Below are 22,476 nucleotides of genomic sequence, written 5' to 3' on the forward strand. Positions count from 1 at the left end.
AACAACAAATATCTTCTCATCTACATCAATAAAGTAGCTAAGAAAATATCATCAACACATTCGACAAACAGACCAACACACACCCAGTGATGGGACCTCCTTGTTGATGTTACCGTCTCAACCTTGCGTGTTTATGGGGAAAAAACGTTCACATCTGAGCTGTGGTGGAAAATTATGATACGTGGGAGCCAGTAAAGGTCTAAAGTGACTGAGAGCTGCAGTATATAACTCTCTATATTGAAGCCAAGATAAATAGAGGTGAAAAGACCCTGAAAGATCCTTTATGGGCAGAAACATCCTCTCAATCACTGATTGTCCAATTTAGACTAAATAACACCACTTTACAAATAGTGCTGCTCCATGCGAAACTACCACGAAAAACTCTGCTGGCAATAATCCATTTGTGAGCTACACGAGTCATTTATAGACTTGCTAAAGTGGACAGAGAGCACATTATGACACATAATGCGTATATTCCTTTATGATTGCTCCATTTACTTTTCCACTTATTTAATAGTGCATGCAGGTATGGGTGATATGATGATATAATGTGCAAATCTCAAATCTCACCTTCAGATATTTGGCTGTTTGCTGCACATCAGTGATCAAACCTGTTTCATAGCATTGCAGTCGCCTCATTTTATCCATAAACACAGTCTATTGTTTTCTGGAAAAAAAAAGGTAATTATTAACATTTCTTTCACTTCCTGGCATAGTTATATTTTATAATCTTTTGCAAGTCTGAGCCACAGGTAGGACTCTGCGGTTCAGACCTGGTCAGGGGTCTTATGACATGGATTAAAGGATTAAAAATGTTAAGGATTTCTGTGCTGCCTGTGAGCTGTTGTCAAGAGTCCCAGAATTTTTCGTCATGTGGCTATATACCCAACCGAATGACATTACTTGAGCTAATTTACCCCAATGTTCTCCCATACAGATTTTTACTGCCTCTGTGAGTGGTCGATATGGCAATTTGGTACTCAAACAAGTGCTGCTAATTTACAATCTGTACAAACACTGCCCTGTTGGAATCTGCTGTTTTTATTCTGCTCACTCTCTGTACGGAATCTCAGAAGGAGCGAAAAGATTAGCTGCAGTGTTTCAGATCAAAGGATTACTTTCTGGTTTCAAAAGTGTGTCATTCTTCTTCTTTGAAATATTAGAAAAGAGAGGGTGTACACTTTAAGATTTCACTTTGATGGCTGTCCACTGATCGTTTAACGGTCTTGAAATACCAACAACAATTTAACTCTTAGGTATTCTACGGCTCAGGAAGGACTCTTTTCTGCTTGTGTTTCTGAATATGATTTATTCAAGTGAAAAGTTTGTCAGAGTAGCGGTACCTTTTAAGAAGCTTAGGCCAGCGATGTTATGCCTAAAACGTATGCAAATAAAGGGGATAAGCAGAGATTCTGACAATATTCACTGCGCACAGCGACACTCTAATTAGATAGCAAGGCGGGGGATTATACAAGTAAACAGAGGGCGAGATACCAAATCTAATATGAAGAGCTACATGTGACACTAACTGCTGATATGAGCAGAGAGAGACTCATAGACATGATTTACTGCTCACATAAAGCTGGGGAAGATTTTTTACGTATCAGCCCGAATGCGGTGCCAAATTGGAGAGTCTAGTAAACCAGTTTTCACCTTCTTTTATGTCCGTATGAACTGATGGAGGACTTACTACATATCTGGACGTAGCGTTTTGTGGGAGAAACTCATCCAAGTGACTTCTTCAGTCTCAGCTGACTGCAGGTTTCCCCAGTCTTATAAACAGTACATTTGCATAATGACTGAAACCAGCCCACTGAAGGAACAATGGGCTGGGAGGTCAGTTCCTTAATCATAATTATGCAAATTCTGCATAATTCTGCATTTCAAAAAAGTAAAACATTTGATTTGATTTGGCAAGTAAATAAATAATTACTATAAATTTAAAATATGCATTTAAAATTTACATTATGGGGATCACGATAAAAAAACATTGAAGATTCATAAGAAAATCTTTTAGAAAAAGCCTTATTGCTGGTTCTACAAGCTGCAAATGCTGAGAGTAGAAGGGGCTGACAGCAGATCAGCCACTTCATTTGTAATACAAATGGAAAGCCCTAACACTGAGACTGGACGTTGTCGTCCATGTTCATTTATTTTATTCATCTGTGTCATTCCTAGAAAGTGCTTATCCAAGAAGTAGTAACATCTCATTTGTGTGCTTAACATGGAAATGTTGCCAAATACATAGATCAGCCAACAACAGGTTTAACAGTGGCTCGAGCTCTTAAATGAGTCTTTTTTTTCTCAGCCACCAAACCTTGGCGGTGTCTAGCTATGCACTGGTCAGTGCACTAAATTATGCTGTAATTATTCAGGTAAAAAATGGCCACTGACACCCCGCACACCCATTGGTCCTCCAGAAGGAGCAGCGGAGGGAGAGTGCTTGTCATGATAGATGAGCTGGATCTCTCCCAGTGTGCTCTAAAGGAGATGACATTCCCGGGTAGCTCTGGCCTCAGATTTTGGCTTCCTTCTCCGAGACTTTTGTAGGGAGGAGTCTGTGTGCTTCATTTACTGAAGCAGCGGGGAATAATATAGTGCCAGCGTTTGGATGTGTCAGGTCCCATATCTCTGGCTGTTCTATTAGAAATAGACCCCAGTGCGGGACAATTAACCCCTGGCCTCAGCAGCAGATCTGTGCAGTAACAGCCCAGCATGGGGCAATAAATCAAACCCAGAGGGTGATGCACACACTCCCACCCCTCCTGGTTGGCTGCTACTGTCACCCAAGCTTACATGATTGTAAATGTGCTCCTGTGCTATCATACAATCAGTGAAGGCTGTAGCGATATTGTAATAGGCTGGCCGTAGGCAAGGGCACCCTAAGTGTTTGTTTGTGCTGCAGTTCAATAAATTGGACTGCTGGTAACCTTTGAAACAAGACAGCAGCAACACATAATTTTATAAATCAGAAGGCTGGATGGTACTTTAAGCAGGTTAGCATGTCTGTCAAAGCATCTATTTGTCTCATTATGCCACTATATGGCTGCTAGTGTGGCTTTATATGGTTAATGTTGTTTTTGTCTGTTTTCAAGTGTAGTTTGGGACATTTTTTTGCCTTTGTGAGGTGCTTACCATTACAGCACATGACAGGAAGAAAGAAAAGAAGATTGAGTTTCTGAATTAGTCAGCAGTTTAACTTTAATTTAGTTTTAGTGCCTTAAACTGATTTTTTTCTGATTTTCTTTTTAAATCAGATATTCCCTTATCTAAACCAGGAAATGGGAAATCTGTTCATTTTAATTCTATTTATTTATTTTCACAAAAATAGTTGAGGAACCAGAATGGTCCTATATACTCTGAAGTCTGTTAGAATAGGCTAATTTTTCACTGCTGTCAACATGACGTGTATCCTATCCCAGGTATCATAGGGCAGGAGGCGGAGTACGCACTGGACAGGTCGTCAGTCTGTCGGTGGGCTACACAGAGACAAACGACCATTTGCACTCACAGTCATATCGATGGGTGGCAATTTAGAATCATCAACTAACCTAACCCACTAAGTGCATGTTGGACCACGTGCAAACTCCACACAGAAAGACTCTGGCCAGATGGTGAAGTCGAGCTCAGGACCCTCTTGCTGTGAGGCAACAGTCCTAACCACTGTGCCACCGTGCTGCCCTACAATACAAGGATATTGTAATATTTTTTTTTACTGAAATTGTTATGTGCACTATGCTTAGTGTCATGTTTTCCTCTTCAGACACAGATGATCCAGCATGCCAGAATGAAACCCCCTTCTGTGCTCTTTGCCTACTTGTCCCATTTAATTTCAGTACTTAATATGGAGTAAGCTCAAATTTAAACGGCACAACATGCTGTTAATTAAAAAAATATATTATGCTGTAAAAAATTATACAAAAGACTGCTTTGATGCTCAACTTTTTCTGCTTTACAACATTTACAACAGTAGACTTTTAGAGTAAATAAATATGTGAAAATGACTCAGATCTGTAACATGGTCTACATCATCATGGAGCACAAGTTTTAACTCGTGAATGATGTCGCGTTAGGGTTGGTCTTTTCACTCGGGAGTGTGGTCGTTCCTCTCTAGCAGCCCATCACAGCAGATGTACCATCACTTGCAAAGCCAACAGACCGTGAGTATAATTTCTTTAGAGACGACCTTCACAACTGCAGGATGCCACCGACAGCAGCCTCGAGTTGTAGCTGCAGTTCGACAAGCTGCAAGAAAAAGCTGCACATCTCACCTTTGTAAGGAACTCTGATCTGTCAATTATCAGACAAGCTGTTGATACACAGCAGGAATATTTCTAGGTTTTTGGGGGGCAAATCCTGCGATGCTTTGAATCTAGTTTCTTTTTTATTTATTAAATTGTAGTTTTCACTCTGAAACAGGAGTTCTTTCAGATTTAATGAAAAGCTGGAATGGCACTGATCTGAGCAAAAATTTCTGGCACAACTTCACCTGCTTCGAAGGTGCATTGAGAGGATGAAAGAATTCACAATGCAGGAACTCCAGCAACACTTAAGGGAAGATGAACAACTTTAATAATTGACCAACGCGTTTCGGCTTGTGGCCTTCATCAGGGTCATGGCACTGATCTGATCAACCCCACCAAGGAGTGCCATCTCAACTGTCGTGGGATCAATGCCCTAAATGTGAAAGTCAGTCAGCCTCTGATTTGATTGTTTGCACTACAGCATTGAAAATCACCCGCACACACCCAGAAACCACACCATGGGAAACAGGATAAAAAAAAATCAGATGCTGCAATATTATTTGCCCTATAAGTAACTAACTATAACAACTGGAGCGGTCACAATAGTAACAGAATTATGAATCCTCACTACAGAAAGACTGCATGTGTTTTTCTCTGCAGCCTGTCATACTGAAGCCATTTTTCAAAATTGTGGATTAGAGAAAAAAGAGCAGCAATAAAGTTGTATACCACAGGGGTCACCTTCAGAACCTGCTTGTGGTTATTCCTATCATTAGCATGACTGTTTCGTGCTGTCCTGCTCCAATTAGTACTGACACAACCTCTGGTCTTATGACTGAGCAGTTCAAACTGCCCACTGTTAGAGTGTAATTCTCATGCCGATGGACTAATGTGAAATATGGCAACAGATGCAGAGAGTAACAACTGAAGCACATTATTCTGGACCCAAGGGCCATTAAAGCCATAGCTATTAAATATAATTTGAAAAAATTTGCTTTTTGGCGCATAGAATAGCAGGTTGTGAGGTATTATTATAATCACTACATTCCCCAGAGTGGGCGCTTTCTGCAAATGTTATTGCTATTTGTATATGCCTTTGTGAAAGGGCTTTAGGATGTGTAGTCTTGTTTGTGAATGCTTTATGGGAGGGGTATTTCTCCTCAGATTCAGGGGTAATCATTGCTTTTGCCAGGCTTTGTTTCTTTTTGTGCGAGTCTGAGGTAATTATCGCTCACATGGCTTGGGCTTATTGTTAGTTTGGTTGGAGAGAATTTATTCATATGAGAACAAGTTTGATTTGGTGTGCTTGAAATGCACACTGAGAACAACATGGGGTTGAGCCTGCATTAAAATGTGACTGGTGGTCACATTGTTGATTTCTGACAGCAGTTTGTCTGCAAATTGCTACAACAGTGTCATTTGATCACTTTATTGAATTTTAGCACAAAATAATTTAGCATTCACAGTGAAACATCTTTGTAATTGTTATGGGTGAAAAAATGACTCTAGGAGAGACGCAAGTTGCAATCAGTGTTACAGTTATTGTACTAATTTGTTACACCTAAGTTGAAACCAGTGCTGTGTCGTTGGCGTTCGCATCAACACTGAGCTGAGGCTTTTTATTTGGCCAGAGAGGGTAGAGAGGTGGTCAGTGTGGCTTTGATGCACATCTAGTTGTGGCTGGCAGCTAAGATTGGAAGATGTAGGAGGAAGACATTGTGAAGCTGTGTTTGTTTTTCCCAGTTTCCATAAAAGGAAGAAGTCCCGGGGGGAGTTTAAAAAACAGGTCACATTAAGTTGTGACTCACAAAATTACCATGACACTAAAGCTGAAACAATAACCGCTGCAGTCTCTAGTTATGGCTTCTTAAACAAATATCTAGTTTATTGTTTTCTTATTCCTCTTTAACACTAAATAGGCTGTTGATTTCAGTGAAAGTAGAAAATTCTGTATTAACCTGTGTGGAGTTGCATACCTTTGAGGTGAATCTGTCTTGATGTACTTTGTTTCTGTCACTGATGGTCTATTGACGTTTTCCCCCTCACCTTTTAGCTGCTGGCTGCACGTTCGAAGAGGATTCAGACCCTAATCTGTGTGACTTCACCCAAGGAGAGGAGGATGACTTTGACTGGCTGTTGTTTAGGACACAGAGTTCACCTTCTGCCAACTCTGACCTGCTGAAGGGTGAGTACTCTGTGCTCATGGTCCCCTGTCCTCTTTACTTTGTAGTTTTTGTAGACACTGAAACATGGCAAGCGAGCGTGCATGGGACACATGCAGCCCTGTTTTCATGTCTGGGAAATACATAGACTTGTTGGTATTAATGTGGCTGGCATTATCGGCCTTTAAAAATGTCCTGTGTCCGTTATGCATCAAATTTAATGAAGCCCTCACCCTGGTTTTATCTGCTTCCCGCTAACCCCAAGGATAATTTTATGTTAACCAGCCTCACAGGACTAATGGAAACCAGCATTTCCCTGCCATCATCCTCTCCACTGGTGGTTGCCAGAGGGTGATGGCATGCATAGTTTATAAGGCGCTCCTCCATCTCTGCATTAACAAATACCTACAGGGATCTGACAAAGAGAAGATTGCTGTTTCAGCTTCTCAGCATAAAATACCAGTGGCTGCAGTGCTCTCTCCGGTAAACTACTTCTACTGGGGGAAAACTTGGAATATGATTAAGGAATTGACCTCCCTCGGGTTTAACCAATCAATCAGTGTGTGATATGGTAATGAGAATGCAACAAATCCATGACACAGACGTACATTTAAGTGTTCATTTTACAAGAGGATGGGGAGAGCACTTGCACACTAAATAGGAGGAACCGTTTCTTTAAGCCTCAAAGAAAGCACTGGTATGATTTGTTGGTAGAACAGAGCTAATTCGGTAGACATAAAGACAGGGCAGCTAAGAGGAACAGATGGAGAGATGACAAGATAGGATACAATCAGATACATCATCTAAAAAGAAATAAATGCAGGCTTCAGGGAACATTCTGTCCGTTTGGAAACTATCAACTCAAGTAGCCTTTGAAAACGGTCAAAAACACCCTGCAGGGGTAATTTAAAAGCCGGGTACTTGTGGTTTTGATTTAAAGCATTAAAATCGCTTCTTGTCTGCAGGTGGTTATCCAAATACAGTTCTGAACTCGATAAATCTCACATTTAATCCTAAATCACTCTTCATTCAGCCACACATCATCAGCATTCGAGCGAGAATCTGCCTGCAGCCGCCATCCAGTTCACAGCAGGCAATGAGATAATTAATACTTTTCCCTTCGGGTTTAATTAAAACTTACTGCCATGGCATTTACAACAATCCAGAGCCATCAGTGGAACAGACCTGCACAGGTGGAATGAGGCAGGTAGCGTAATCTGCACACGACGGCTGTGAGCGTCAGTCCACGATCGATCCGTCGACCAGGAGACAAATTCTGTCTAATTTATTAGACGCTCATCCTTCAGCCCTGCACAAGAACCCGTGTATTATTCATGTTCCTCTCCTAAATGTTGTCACTGTATATTGACAGCAGCGTTCCTTCATTGTGTTATACCTTGACATTTTCTCTGCCGTGTTATTTAAGGCGGATAATCTTACCGCAGATACAGGCACAGGAAGTTTTTGTCTTTTTCTCCTCCTCTCTGACTTAATCCCCTTGTGTTGACTTCTAACCATGTATCACATTGGGCAGCTAAGGTGGGGGGAATAACAAGAGTTTATGAGATAAGGCTATTTACATTGGACCAGTATTAACTTTGCGGGGCTGAGAAATTGGTGTCGAGGGAAGATTAGTAAACACAGCTGAGATAGCAGCAGCTTGTGGCTCCCAGGAGAAATTAGAGACTACTGCTCCCATGAAAGACAAAATAGTCTTACAAAACAAAAAGAAAAAGGAAGAAAGAGCGCAGTGAGGTCTTAATAAGACTGTTCTTTTTTTTATCACATCTTACTTTATTTGGAATTGGAGTGGAGATTTCTGGCTGATTTTTGATAATCTTTCGTTCTTTTGCTTTTGTTTAAATGAATGAGTGAGGCGTGCAGGATGATAACCTTGTACGAGAAGAATGTGTTTGCATGTCAAGTGTACCTCATTTTCTGAAAGCCAGATTCATTAAGCTTGAAAAGTTATGGGTCTGCTGCAATATTCATTATACTGTATCAGGGTCGCCTTAAGCGAAAAATCCATTAAATGGGGTTAAAAACAGCTAATGGTGATGTATCTAACTTTCCTTGTTCACCTTGTTGGTGGAAGTGAAGTGAGTGATCGCCAGCTCCCTCGGTCCACACGCCAAAGTGTCCTTGGATGAGAAAATTGCGCGAAGCAGGCAAAGTAGAGCAAAAAGTATGGGGCACCTCGTAGGAGCAGTTTAGCGAGGAGCTGGCCATTACAAAGCTCTAACAAGTACAGGGTCATTTTTGGAAAGAAGGGTGAAAAACTGAATGCAGACCCTGGATTCCTCACTCAGAATGTGAATACTTAAGAGTTCCTTTGTCTAAGGAATGTGCCAGTGGTGACTAAGAGGCTTCGAGAAAAAAACAACAGAAAGGGTGGATAATTGATCTAAGTGGCTGCATTTAAAAAGTAAAATACCTCAGCTGATTAACACCTTGAATAACACGCCATTTCTTAGCATTTCATTTGTAAGACTCAGCTCCAAATCAACATTTTCTGACCACTGTTTTTAAAACCTACTACAGTCAAAATACAGCGTGACAGGGGTGTCACAGATTCAGGTATCTAATGCAAAAGCAAAGAGCCTCATGTCTTTCATGACATCCATGTAAATGTGGCGTGGTTCTGTAGCCTCAAAGTTATATCAACGATATTTTGAGAAATATTACGATAAAAATATTTCTGATAATGTAGAAAAAGAAACAAAATGTTATCTGTGATTGCAGCTTGTAGATGGCAGCATTTATTAATGCAGATAAAATTAATTTTCAACTTTCTTTTCCAGCTGTTTGCTGTCATTATGTGAATCTATTAAAACTAAGTGGCAGCAGCAGCAGCATAACAGCGACGTAGCATAAGTTAACTGTCAATGCAAAAGTAGCTTACGTAGTGTTTTGAATGAAAATCATGAAAGTCAAACTATAACACAGCTGCTTTAGTTTAACGGTAACTAAAGTAAGTGAAACATGTAAATGCACAGGAGCTGCACAATTTTGTTGCATAATAAAACTGAAATAAAAAAATATTTCCTGTCTGTGATGGTGGGTTCAGCTTTTTAATCAGCTGCTTAAAGTTACTTTCCATCCACTGTTTCCTCTTCCTGTCATATAAAGTGTAACAGGCAAATGCTCCAGTGATGCTGGTGAGGTCGTTTGTTTCCATTTGCGTTACGCATCACCAGCTGCTAGCATTTCCTCCTTACATGCCTTTATAGCAGACTCAACGGTCCGTTTGTGCCTCAAGGTTTGTTGAAACAGGTTTGTTGTTTCCACCTTTAGTGGGAACTCTTTTCTATGTTTTGGAAACCATCAGAGGGTAACTAGCTGCTCTCAGTCTCAGACATGTCTGGGCTTGTCTTGTCATTGTGTGTTAGAGAAAGTAATTGTATCAGTGATATTTCAGTAGGACACTTTATATCATGTAAAAATGTATACTGATATTAGGACAGCCCCACCCCCCAAGTCAAGTGCGAGGTATACTGTAAAGGCTGAAATGTTTCCCACAAACCTCCCTCCTCGCTTTCCGCCTCAGCAGCTGTACAGGCCCAGTGTCTCTTGGATGTGCAGTTTTGGGACAGTTTTCAGCTGAGTCACGCAGAAAAACTTCGACAGTACTAAAACAAAGTGTTGAATATGCTGCTGCTTTATTCTCACCATGCTTTGCATGCTAATCCCTCGCTCTCCTCTCATCTTTTTTGTAAATGTTTTCTTTCCAGCAGCACACATCCACTGAAGATCCTGATTCTGTCTAAATCCGGCTCCGTCTCTGTGTTTCTGCTACACTGCAAAAAGCTACGGAGTCAATTGATTGACTGTGTACCTTAGTTTTATTAGCTAGTAGTGCAGAAGGCTTGTACATAAATGCCCGAGAGACACTTTCAATAGACTTTATAGTTCGATTGGACCTCGGGTCAAAGAAGGGTTGAGACTTGTATGAACCATGGCTTTAAGTATTGTTGTAGAGTTAGAGACTGGTCAGCTGGCACGTACTGCAGCAGTGTACACAGTGTAATGACCTTAACAGAGCTAATTCATACAGTGAAATGCGCATCCATCTGTATTTCCAGCCTGATTTCCTCTATTGGGCAGCCATTCTGGTCTTTATCCGTCTCCTCTCACCTCTGTTTGGCCTCAGCTACACACCACAGATCAGCTCCACATTATTGTGCGTGTCATTGAGAATGACCCGAGATCCTTCTGCATGTGTCAAAAGATGAGGCAGAGTGAGCCAGATATCAGAACTTTCCAGCCATCCTTACTGGTTCCACCTTTTCTGCCTCTCCACCATTACCTCAGGTGTATTTTGACTTGCTGTAGGTGGAGAAAAGGCTTGAAAAGGCTGATCATGCAGATACTATTTGACTGTTGTAGAAGAAAGCAAGTGTAAAAAATACACAGCTGCTTTCTATTCATGTTCTTTTTTATCTTCTGATTAATCAGTTCAGTTTAAAACCAGCGACTCATTACTGGTTTTACTACATTAGGTGTAGCTGACTTTAAACTGAAGATAGCCATCTGATCCTGGGAGGAGACACAAATCCCTCTGGGGTTGCATCCTGAAGGGAATCCGGTATTCAAAATCTGCCAAATCAAACATGCGGAACTACCCGCTGTGGTTACCCATGTGAATACGGCAGCAGCCGAAAGTAACTTTTTATTTGAAGACAGTCATTTTGTTCAAAAACTGCATTTTTTGGTGTTGCATAACTGATCAGTTATGGTGATAGGACACTGTTTGTTCAAGATGTCATTACAGTGATGAAGTGCATGCTGGGGGTAAAATCTAAAGTCGTCACGCTAACACTTGTTTAATATCGTTAAAGTACGTTTCCTAATCCGAACAATGTGTGGGAGACATTTCATGGTTACTGATTATTATTCATGTTTGTGTTATCTTCATGCTTTTTATGTTATGCTCTGTGTGCTCGAGTCAAGCTCACTTCAGCCTTGTGTGTTGTTGTGAGAGAAAGAAGAATGGACCCAGATGTTCCTCTGGAGTGGGTAATGTTTTGGCTTGGAGTGCTGGATCAGCACTAACTATCTTGGCTGTTTTGGTAAACCAGTGTTCTAGTAAGATTATTTCCCACTGACTACACGCTGTTAGAAGGCCCAGGGGGCTCTGAAGGCAAGAGGGTTAGCTGCTGTATCCTGTTTCGTCTCTGCTGGGAGAGGAGAGGGGAGACAGAAACTGTGCAGTAGGAGCTTTAATTTCATTCGGGCTCTTTTGTCTTTGGAGACGTGCGGTTGTATGCATACTAAAGCCTGCGGATGCGTTTCTGCATATCCTACAGTTTTCGTGCCTCACCTTAAACAAGTAGTTTAATGCCTAAGCCTAACCAAACCGTGAGTGAAAGTGAACATAAACAGTGAGTGAATGTGAAACGTAAAGGCGTCCCAGAGGTAATCGAGACTGCAACAATCCTGCGCGAGAGTCGGGAGAATTTTGTGTCCGCAGCTCGTTAATGTCACTTTTGATATCTCAAATGTCAATAGCTGATGGATTTGTTTGTTTGCAAAGCCAGACCTCCCCTTTCCTCTTTGAAAAGAAAACACAACACATCCCTCTGATGTGTTGCAGTGCTTTTCTGTTTTTCATGTTTTGGGGAGAAAAATAGGTGAGGACGGACCTGAAAGGGTGAGCAAAAATATGAAGGCCAAAGTCACAGCTGAGTAAATCTTAATAAAAAAAAAAAAAAAAAGTCTCGTAATAGCCAAAGTGACTTATCAGCTTTTAGAAAAGGCTCGCCTACAAGGCTAAAACTGTGTGATGATGAATGAAATCAGAGATGAGATAAAGTAGTCTGCTGTTTGTTTTCTGGGATGGTGATGCATCTTTTGTTCATGAAGGGTTGGGGGCAACCTTTTAACATTGCACAGCCATATTTATCATTTGGCTTGGGTTACAGAGGACAGCATTTCATTTGAAAGGAGACGAGTCCAGTCTTCTGGTAGACTCTGCGTGTTTCACTCCAGCCAAACGTTCCACCAGCTGATTTTACTAATTAACACACCTTCAATCAGAGAGGCAGGAAATAATTAGTGAAATCAACTGTGGTATTTGCTAGAAAACCTTCCGTGGCTTGGAAAGGGAGCTACTGGCTCACTGGGATAATTGCTTAAGACTCATTACCTCAAGGCAAAGGACATCATATTCATTGATCACTGATGTATAATATAAATGTCTGAAAGCCCAGTGTCCTTTTAAAGCATCTCAAAAATGCCGTAACTACACAGAAGCTTTTAAAATATAACAGATTAATTGAATTGCTATTCAGGGAAGCGAGCAGCTGCTCCCTTTATGCCTCCTCAACAAGGTAAGGGCGATTCATTAATGTGAATGATAGAGACACATTTGGGAAACGCAGACATTTTGCCAATCACTGAAGCCTGCAGTCCAGCTGAAATATAGTCTGTGACCAGTCTTTCTTTTCTTTTTTTTAATTCTTTGTTTTTCACTCACCCACACAGGCACCCAGATGATAGGAAGGCATGATAATGCAGCCCCCTTTGGCTGGTTTCTGTCTAATTAGTGTCACTTTAGAGGGGCAGCTAGAGGGCTTTTATGTGCAAGGTTGCAGCTTAAATAATATAATTGGAACTGTAGCTAAATACACTTTCTAGGTGAACCACCTTAACTCAGGTGAGATAAAATAACTGGCCACTTGAAGAGTATATTAGTACAGCTTTTGAAAAATGGCTATGTGGGTGTCAGCTGCAGTAACTTTTGTATTTGACAGACTTGAGTAGTTAGATTTTTTTCCTACTCTTTTAACAATGTAATGTAGTCACATTAGGCACTTTAGACCACAAGTAACTTTTTTTTACTGCATATAACAATTTATTCTTTGCACTTCATCTACCTCACATCCATGAAGACTGTAGAATCTGTTCTTTAAGTGATAACGCGATGAAACCTGCTTCCGGGTCCAAACTACTCTGTGTTTATTAAGGCTGTTGTGTTTTTAACCTGTTTGTTGTATCTTGTTCTATTTAATCTGAACAAGCCCTTAAAAACAGTCAGTGATCACTGTCGGCCTCTCTTGGTTTTTATCATCACTATTCATTTTAAAGCTCAGTTTTTAAAACCTTATGATGTAACTACAGCCCAGCCCATGAATGGATTATCTCGGTTGTTCTCCTGACTGAAGTTTGGTCCGTTTACAGCATCCTGCCATGCTGTTACATTTGTCCCTAACCATCGGGAACCCTAACCTTAACTTTTATCCAGTGGAAAAAAGTTAGCGTTCATCCTCCAGCTTCACTGTGTTTCTGTTATGCTAACCATAGCTGTCAGCTAGTCCAACTTCAGTAACCTTACAAAAGTCAATGCTGTTTAGTTTTCTGTTTTAATTTATGTCTGAAGTGATAGCAGAGCTATATGTTTTAGTTTTTCACAAATCTCTCAGTCAGAACATGGTATATAATGTTTGGATGGAAACTAGCGAGCTAACTTCCTGCTAACTTCTAACTCCGTTAAATGTCATAAATTCTGTTTTCATGGATGCCTGGATGTTAAACTTAATTGTTACACCTAGAGCTGCCACACTGGTCATTTTATTAAAGATGAAAGAATTTAGACAGTTTGTAACTCTGAGTGATGCCACAGTGTTCGTTTGACATTGGGACCTGAAACCGAGTTTGGACCTGGAAACGGCAAATGATGTCAGACCCAGTAAACCCAACACTGACCTGTGGGATGTTGCACGGTCATAGTTGCTAACCACTCCTCCTCATGCTGCACAGTTCATAAGAAGTTCAAGAAAGCTGGAAAATATTTGTATTACAATGACAGCATTAGTGCTTTTCTCATATTTTCAGATGTTGAAAAGCTTTGTAAGTTCATTTTTTTGTTTCTTATTATACATATAGTGTATTTCTTTCAGTAGTAATTGTTGATTGGATTTAAACCAGACGATAATCTTAATATGTTGTTCGGTACTTAGGAAATTAATATTTCTTTAGGGAGGAAAACAGTTTGTATTGGAGCATCAATTAGGTATTGCCACTGTAAGGGGAAATTGTAGAGGAAGATTTAGTGAAAAAAAAAAGTTCACTCATCATTAGTCATATTACTGACGGCCTAAACTCTATTTGAGACTCTATTTATTTGCAAAATGAGAAATATCACTCGTAGCGATTACTTTTTTAACAAAATAGTGAAACAAATACAAATGATGTTTAAATACCAGTTCTTGGCTTGAGTTTATGTTGTGATGCACTTTCTTTTCTGTCTGCCTTTTTTCCCCTTCTGTGCAACTCATAATGGTCTAAAAAGCTTGATTATTGGTTCTGCACTACTTTTACAGAGCACTGCGGGGTAATTTGAGGACACTATATATGGTGTAGCAATACTCACTAAACATTTGAACAGCAATGCAAAATAGCTAACTCAATAAAACTCAATAGTCCACTATATAGTAAGCACAGAGTGGGTTCAGACACATTTCTAGGAAACGGGGTTGAAGAATGTGAGTGTGAAATGCACATTATTTAAACTAATATTTTCATGTAGTACAAACACAAAACCCAGTTAGTGTGTTGATATCGATTTTCAACTTTAGCATAAGCTCACAGCACAGAGCTGTGGTCAGAAGAATACTTGCAAAACTGAATCTTCTATCATTTAATCCAACAGAGTCTTTCTGCTGCTGTTTTAGTAAGCAGAAGATTAACAGAGTTAAAGCATCTTTGTGAATCAAATGTGAATGCTTGAATGAAGTTAAAAGACATTTCTACTACTGCCTGCTGTCTTTGAACATGTTCTTTAAATATTTGAAGCTCTCTTTCTTCTTCTGATATCCTCCTCTTTTCTGCTAATCACGCATTCTCTCTTTGGCGATCTGGAGATTGGAATTGGCTTTGTATGTGTGCCTAGTGCGGATGGCTGTGTGCAACTGGATATCTCCCAGCCTCTGTGCTCTCCTCTGCTCCTCCGTGTTCATACTTTGCTCCAACTCTCTTGAAATCTCTGCAGATCACAGGTTCTAGAAAGTTGTTTGAAACCAGACCACATTGCTATTTCTTAAAATTCTGTTTGTGCACAGGACTGAATCGAGCCTTCCCAATACATATGAATTAAAAATGGGAGAGAAAATGTAAAGAGAAGGAAAAACTCCTCGTTTACAGCCGCGGTAACTCATTCATTAGCCATATAGCAGTTTGAATATAGAGAGTAAAGTGTGTCTGAGCACTTGAACACTGGCAGATGAGATGAATGCAAATTTACTTTGATAACATTTTATTAATTAAAAAATGTTCATGGTTTTGACAGCTCTGACTGTATTTTGCTCAAAGCAAAGACTTTAGGCATGCGGTCTCTCATTCTGGCATTATCAGGCACTACAATTAAATCAGGGAAAACTTCAGCTTTTGCAGTGATTTATTAAAAGTGTATCTTGACATAATTTTCTCCAAAACATCAACAAACCTTATCCAGATAGCATCTGATGTCCTGCTTTGAGCATTTAAATCTGTTTTACACTCTTGGTTAAGAGAAATCATTGTAATTAGTGAGTAGTTGGTCAGGTTTAGGACATTTTTGGCTCTAGCACAGTATTAACAGGTCATTGTTGCATTTTGTTGTTGAGCTGCATCTTTGTTTTGAATACTCTGGTTTTATTTAGGCTTATTCTGAATAATTATGTATGACATTGTGCCTCGTAAATAAGTTCAAACATTAGCTTGTGACACAGTAGACCATAAAATAGACCTGCGCTTTGTATGCAGCTTTGTTGCTAAAGGTGAGGAACAGGGTTCCTTATCAGCAAATAAAGGTTTGACAAACAGACTTCCCAGTTAATAAACAAAGTTTTATATATTGCAGAACACAAGGTTGCCAAGGTTGTGCACACACCAATTATATCAATGTTGAATGATGCTACAGTCTACAATTTATATCCAGAGCAGGATGCAGTGTGCCATTTAATCAGCCTAATACGAAAGTTACTGAAGTAACAGTGAATGCGCCTGTAGTGTGTTTGGCTGTGGTTTCTGGGACTAAGAACACCAAAAAGTTTACTTTATAAATCCTTTTGTAATTATCTCTCTCACCTTAAACACAGTCTGTTATGCTAATTTCCACTTATGTAGTTGTATTCCTAGATTCCAGCAGAATAATCCTTAAGTGAGGGGCTATTAAAGATAATTATCTCATATCTGAAATGAGGTGTTTTCTCTTTCTTCCCTCCTGCCAACTTTCTTCTGATTGGCTGCTGCTCACAAACACAAGTTTTGAACGGCAGGTGGGTGGAGCTTCTGCACCCACATCCAGAGCTGCGTGCCTGAGATCATTTTTAAATGTTACTTGCTCCCGCTGACATTATAGACCCTTGAATCTGAAAGTGTGCACAGTGTTTGGTTACGCATTTATATAAATGGATTTATTTATATAAAAAGTGAATAAAAAGCCTAATTACTGCTCTTGTATTGAAGTTTGGGTCCCAGTGGCGGGTGGGTTACATATTTGCCTTAACTCTTAGCATATGACTGGGTTGCAATTGCGATTTATAGCTAACAGCCTGTGTTTTTTTTTTTTTTTTTTTTTAATGCTTTTTGAATAACATTTTCAAGGAAATTGGTTTTCTCTCTTAATTTGATTAGAGTGAAGATTTAAGATTGTGTGGGCCCCATGGGAATTTGTGAATTTTAAGTGGGCTGCTCTCCTCTTGACTTTGAGAATGGCTGTTTCACACATTGCCAGCAGTTTGACTCCTGCATGACACCTGACACAAAAGCTTGAGCTTTGACTAAAGAATTACTTGCACAAAAGTGACACAGCATGCAAAAAACAATTTCAAAGCCTCTAGATTAACATACAAAAACTAGTTTAATTTATTGGTCTTTTTTAAAATTTTCTATGAATTTTTAACTTAAACTTGTCCAACTGTGTACTTTCTTTGAATTATTTTGGTTTAGTACTGAACATGAGTCATTTCTAACATGCTCATAAATGATTAAACATCCTTCAAAGATTCTACCAAGTTTCCATGAACTCAGTCACAATCGACTCACCGTTATTGCGACGGGGTAAAGATGAAGCAGTCACCAGCGCTGAGGGGGCAAATTTCGCTGGCTGATCGCACCAGTAGGAATGTGTGGCTGCACTGAGCGGCGATTTTACCCTTATATCCAAGGGGTATTCTGGGGGATTTGGGGCAAAGTAGTAATTTACAGCTTAGGAATCAAAAACTGCTTTTTAAACTACACGTTTCATAGTTTTGAGAGATATTTACAGGCGGTGAAGATAAGACAACAAACATCAGAAACATTTGAAAGTCCAGTTTTTGTTCGACTGTCCTTGGCCAGCTTTACCTGAACAGATATGCTGATGTCTTTTTTTTTAAACTTTTGTAACAGCATCAAGTATGTGACGTGGAAAAAAAAAAGAGGCTGGATTCCTTTTAAAGAATGATTTTTGGTGAAAAATGCAAATCGGAAGACTTTTATGGATATGAGTCAAACAGTATAGATTTCTGGTTTTGGTCTGGTCTTGTGTTCATGATGGCACCAACAAAATGGAAACAGCCCACTGGTGCAGAAAACAGAAACAGGCACGGTAAGGCAAGGGAGAACGTATCAGCGACAAAAATGGTAAGGGAGTACCTACCCATGTGTAGCAGACACTTTATCAGCAGACTTGGATAACTGAGAGTTTGCCTCTGCAGAAAATTGTACTTAGAGCAAAGATAATGTAACCTATATCAGACCTCTGCAGTTATTTAATGAAAGAAGGAAAAAAAACTTGTCTCTCTTCTGGTTTGTTCAAATTCCTGACATATACATCCCTCATACATTAAACTCATTTCGCTGTGGGATGAGAATGCTGCACTTATCGTTGCTGACTCGCCATTTGAGGGGCATTATTTTCTGGCGTTTGCTTCGTTTTCATTGTTAGGTTGACTGCTTTTCTAAAGGGAAATAAATGTTGTAGCGATCTCCTGTGGGAGTGTGAATCCACCACCATCTGCTTATAAATGCAGTGCCCTCTAGGACTCGGTTCATGCCTCAAAAAAGTCCCAGTGGGGAGAACTAGTTGCAACTCCTCACAGAGCATGACAGCACAAAGGAACTCGTATAAGCATGCACCCCTGCACTTTAAATCTCACAAGCACAAAGGATCTGAAAATGATTCTGTCATTGTTTCAGAACACATATTGTTTGTTGAGTCCTGGAAAAAAAAGTGTCTGCATGTGCTATATTTACATCAGCTGTCATTTTGGCTCACTAGTTGATGGATGTATCATTTAGGACTGAAACCGCTGTATACGTTTCATACCTGGGGGCAAGAGAATTGCAGAGATAAATATCCCTGCAAATGGCATGAGCACAATTTGTATGCAGCTATTGATCCTGAGCTGTGAGACTTAATGATTTCTGTGCTCTTTTTTTTTTTTTTCTTCTGTAGACATAGTGGGTGGCAATCTAGTTACCAGTAGAGGTTCTGAGTGTAGGTTATTTCATCACCATTTGTTGAAATAACATTGATTTGAGATGTAGGATCCTCTTGAGTTAGCATCTGGTTGGAGGCTCATGAAGTGCCAAAAGGGTCCTTTATAGAATAATAGAGTGGGGACAAAACATTTCATTCCTCTTCTTCATGTTCCCGGGTAATGTCTTATCCGTGCCTGACATTCGCATTCACACACTTCCTCTCAGGTGCAATTTAACTCAGCATTGTTACCATAATAACTCTTGTCGTGCACAACAGTCTGTCAGTAATTGATATGTAGGCACTGCTTCTGGGTGGAGCCATTTGCATTAAATCGTGTTAACTGATATGATAATGAATGTGAAAGGCCTGATGCAAGCGGAATGACTAACTAGAGATGGATGGCTATTTGAATTATACACAATAAGTAATATATTATATCAGGTCTCAGGGGTGCAGAGCTCTCCCTGAATTTGTTGCCTGTCTTTTACTCGGATCAGCCCGAGCTGCCTGAATATAAATAGTCTGCATCAGATCTGGCATCCCTTTCTTCACTTCCCTCCCGTCCTTAATGATATCTGATATGGAGGGAAATCAGCACATGTGGAAATAGATGGTAGAAGCGAGCTGGTAGAAGCGAGCTAACTAACACAGAGCTGTGTTAGGATAGTGACAACAGTAATATCTCAGATCTGACAGATGAAATATCTGCACGGCTTCTCATGTTGGCCGTCTGTTTAATATGTGAGACCACCTCTAAGCTTTTAAGCAGACTGTTGATAATTGGCTTCTCTTGCTTCACCAAACTTTATTATTCTCTATTAACACATATGAAGCGTATTGCCTTTCAGATAAGTTATTGTAGTGTGAAAGACGTGACGGTGCGAAAGGCTTGGATGAAGAAGGGACGCCACAGTCGACTGAAAACAAAGATGAATTCAAACTTTATTTAAAATGATCTACTGACACCCTATTATAAGTATTCCAGTGACTGATTTCCTGCTTTTGCAAAGGTCATAGTGCATTAAGGGGAAAAATATGAGATTACAGACTTTAATTAAAGAATTTTAAAGTATTCTGTCTATAATAAAAGAAATATTTGTCAGTATTTGGAGTTAGCACCTTTGAAATCCTTAAATCCTTCTGTCCTCAGAGTTTATTTAAGCAGCGTAATGCACAGACTTTGAGCTGGTTCCAGGTACTGACAGGTGCCCAGAGGCATTATACTTTGTATTGAAAGAGAAAAGTTTCTCGGTGTTGCTGTGTTGTATTTTACTCCTGCAGCTGCAAACCATTATTAAAAAAATCACATGAAAATGTCAAATACTGAAAATATTATTTTAACAATGTTGTGCATGTGGCTATGACCTCAATAGTGTTGAGGTCCAGACTCTGGGGAGGCCAGTCCATGACTGATAGTGTTTCACCGTGTGCTGTTCTATCCAGGAATAGCTTTACTGCATTGAATCTGTACTTTACCGACTATTGACTGATAAAACCATGCCTTCACTTACAGATGTAGACAGTCACTGTTATACCTGTGGTCTGATTGCCTTCGTAGATATTGATGACAATTTGAACTTAAAATTTCATATTTTATTAGGATTCATCACTCAATTCGCCACTGATTTTCAGTCGAGTTCTTGTGTAATTTGGCATACTTCAGCCGTTTTTACCTCTTTCCCTTCCTTAGGAATGGCTCCTTGATAGCCAGAGACCATTTCTGAGACAAACACATGAAAAACATCAACATGCAAATACAAGGACTGACCTGAAAAAGCAGCTAAACTTAGAGAACTAGTTTAAGACCACTTAAAAAAAGTGACAACAACAAAAAAAGGTATAGTTTAGACTTTTGCAAAATTTTGTATCACAATTACTTCTAATATTTTGTTTTGAAAAAATGAGTAAATTAAATAGGCCAACAATTTATTATTTTTTTTTTCACTAAAAGACCGGCCGTCGTCTTTTAGCTCATGCTTGTACCGCTATTGAGAAGAGCTAACATGAGGCAATGGAGCGAATAATTTGACCATGGATACTGGGGTGATTTGGTGTCCACTTTTATCACATAACTAAGATGATAAATGGACCAATCTCTCAAATTCCCAATGTTCTGCTGTAAGTCACAGTCTGCTAGTACTTTTAAAAAAAGAACTGAAGTAGAGAAAGCCATCTCTTTTACCTAATTGAAAAGAAAATGTTCTCTGCAGAGCGAGAGATTATGACATATTTTGACAGAATACTGTTGAGATGTAGACCCCCGTTTTCTTCTTCACCCTCTCCTCCAAAGGCAGAGCTGACGAATTAGACGAGGAAGGGTTGGCTTACATAGGGATTCTTCAATGTCATTGGAGACAGTGTGTGTGTGTTGGGGGGTGATAATAAGTCTGTGGAGATTATATTTGTGAGAAACAAAGGCCTCCCTCTAATACTGGATGGTCTGCAGATAGAATACATTTTCCGCTCTGACTGTAAATGTTGGCCTAGCTGGTAAGTTCGGAAATAAAGAGGATAAAGGTTAGAACAGCTTCGGAAAATGAGAGATGCACGTTTCGAGGAGTGCCTTGTGTGCTTTTATGGCATCTGTAGGATTACCACATTCGATTCCTTTTTCACAGCCATTGCAGTTTTTACTGCCTCCATCAAATCTGTTCAGTGCCTCCTACCTTCAGACATACTGACTGCAGTAATAGAGTGTGAATGGCACAAAGCGGGAACTGTATTTTTGCGATGGTGAACGGAATGAGGCTGCAGATGCTTGTGCAAGCCACAGCTTGATGTTTCAAAATTGTTGTGGAAAACAAAAAGGTATAAAACTCTAAATGTTTATTGCATAGCACAAAAAAAAAAGACCATTGGCGATGCCAGCAAAGTTAGCTCAATCATGGCATCGTTGGACGGCTGTCTTTGTGTTGTTTGTAATCGCAGTGAAGAGTGTATCCCTCTGAGGAACACTCCCAGGTTGTTACAGCTAATGACTGCTGGGGGTTCTTCACTAAGAGCTGTCTGACAGCATTTGCTCAGATATTAATATCAAACGATGGGAATGAGGACACTGCCACACGCAGTAAATTGGTGCCACACAAACGCAAGACATGCGTGAATAAAGTTGGCACAGGCACGTAGATGCACACCATCTTGCATGCATCCACTTTGCTGACTTATGTTCTTCACCGACAGTAATTGATTTGTGTAGGGAAGCGTAAGGCAGCCATGTTTAGCGAATCAGCTGTTTTTTTGGGGGGTTTTTTGAAGCAAAGCCATAAACTGAAATCTGGAGGCTCTGCATCAGTTTTATTGTGACAGTACAATTATTAAGTTCCAGCTCCCACCGCTATGCGGGCGGCTTCCTTGTCACCTTGCTAAGGGCCATGCTCTCTAAAGGGAGCAATAGAAAAAGCCATAATCATAACTTCAGAGGAAACTCATATTCTTTTATATGCTTTGATTGTGATGTTTTTCTTTGCTGAGAAAACAGGGAATTTCAAAATCTAACTTGTGGGAAATATAGTGTTTCAAAGTGCTCCTGCGGCTTTCTGCCACTCCTCTCGTCGTCTCGTGTGTTCCCTTTGAGGTGGCGGGGACAATCTGCGACGCGCAGCTGGATGCCCCCTTATATGGCTGC

At 40.0% G+C, this 22,476-nt stretch overlaps 1 protein-coding gene across 2 annotated transcripts in view; it reads left to right on the top strand.

The window, feature by feature from the left end:
- ptprub (protein tyrosine phosphatase receptor type Ub) overlaps window positions 1-22,476 on the top strand; it is a 185,221-nt gene that overhangs the window by 47,984 nt on the left and 114,761 nt on the right. For both annotated transcript variants that reach the window (XM_039619552.1, XM_031752528.2), the window contains exon 2: window positions 6,298-6,429. In XM_039619552.1, the coding sequence (XP_039475486.1) occupies window positions 6,298-6,429 (132 nt within the window). The remainder of the gene's footprint in view (window positions 1-6,297; window positions 6,430-22,476) is intronic.

This window comes from Oreochromis aureus, linkage group 11 (assembly GCF_013358895.1).
Source record: "Oreochromis aureus strain Israel breed Guangdong linkage group 11, ZZ_aureus, whole genome shotgun sequence".
Lineage (NCBI taxonomy): Eukaryota > Metazoa > Chordata > Actinopteri > Cichliformes > Cichlidae > Oreochromis > Oreochromis aureus.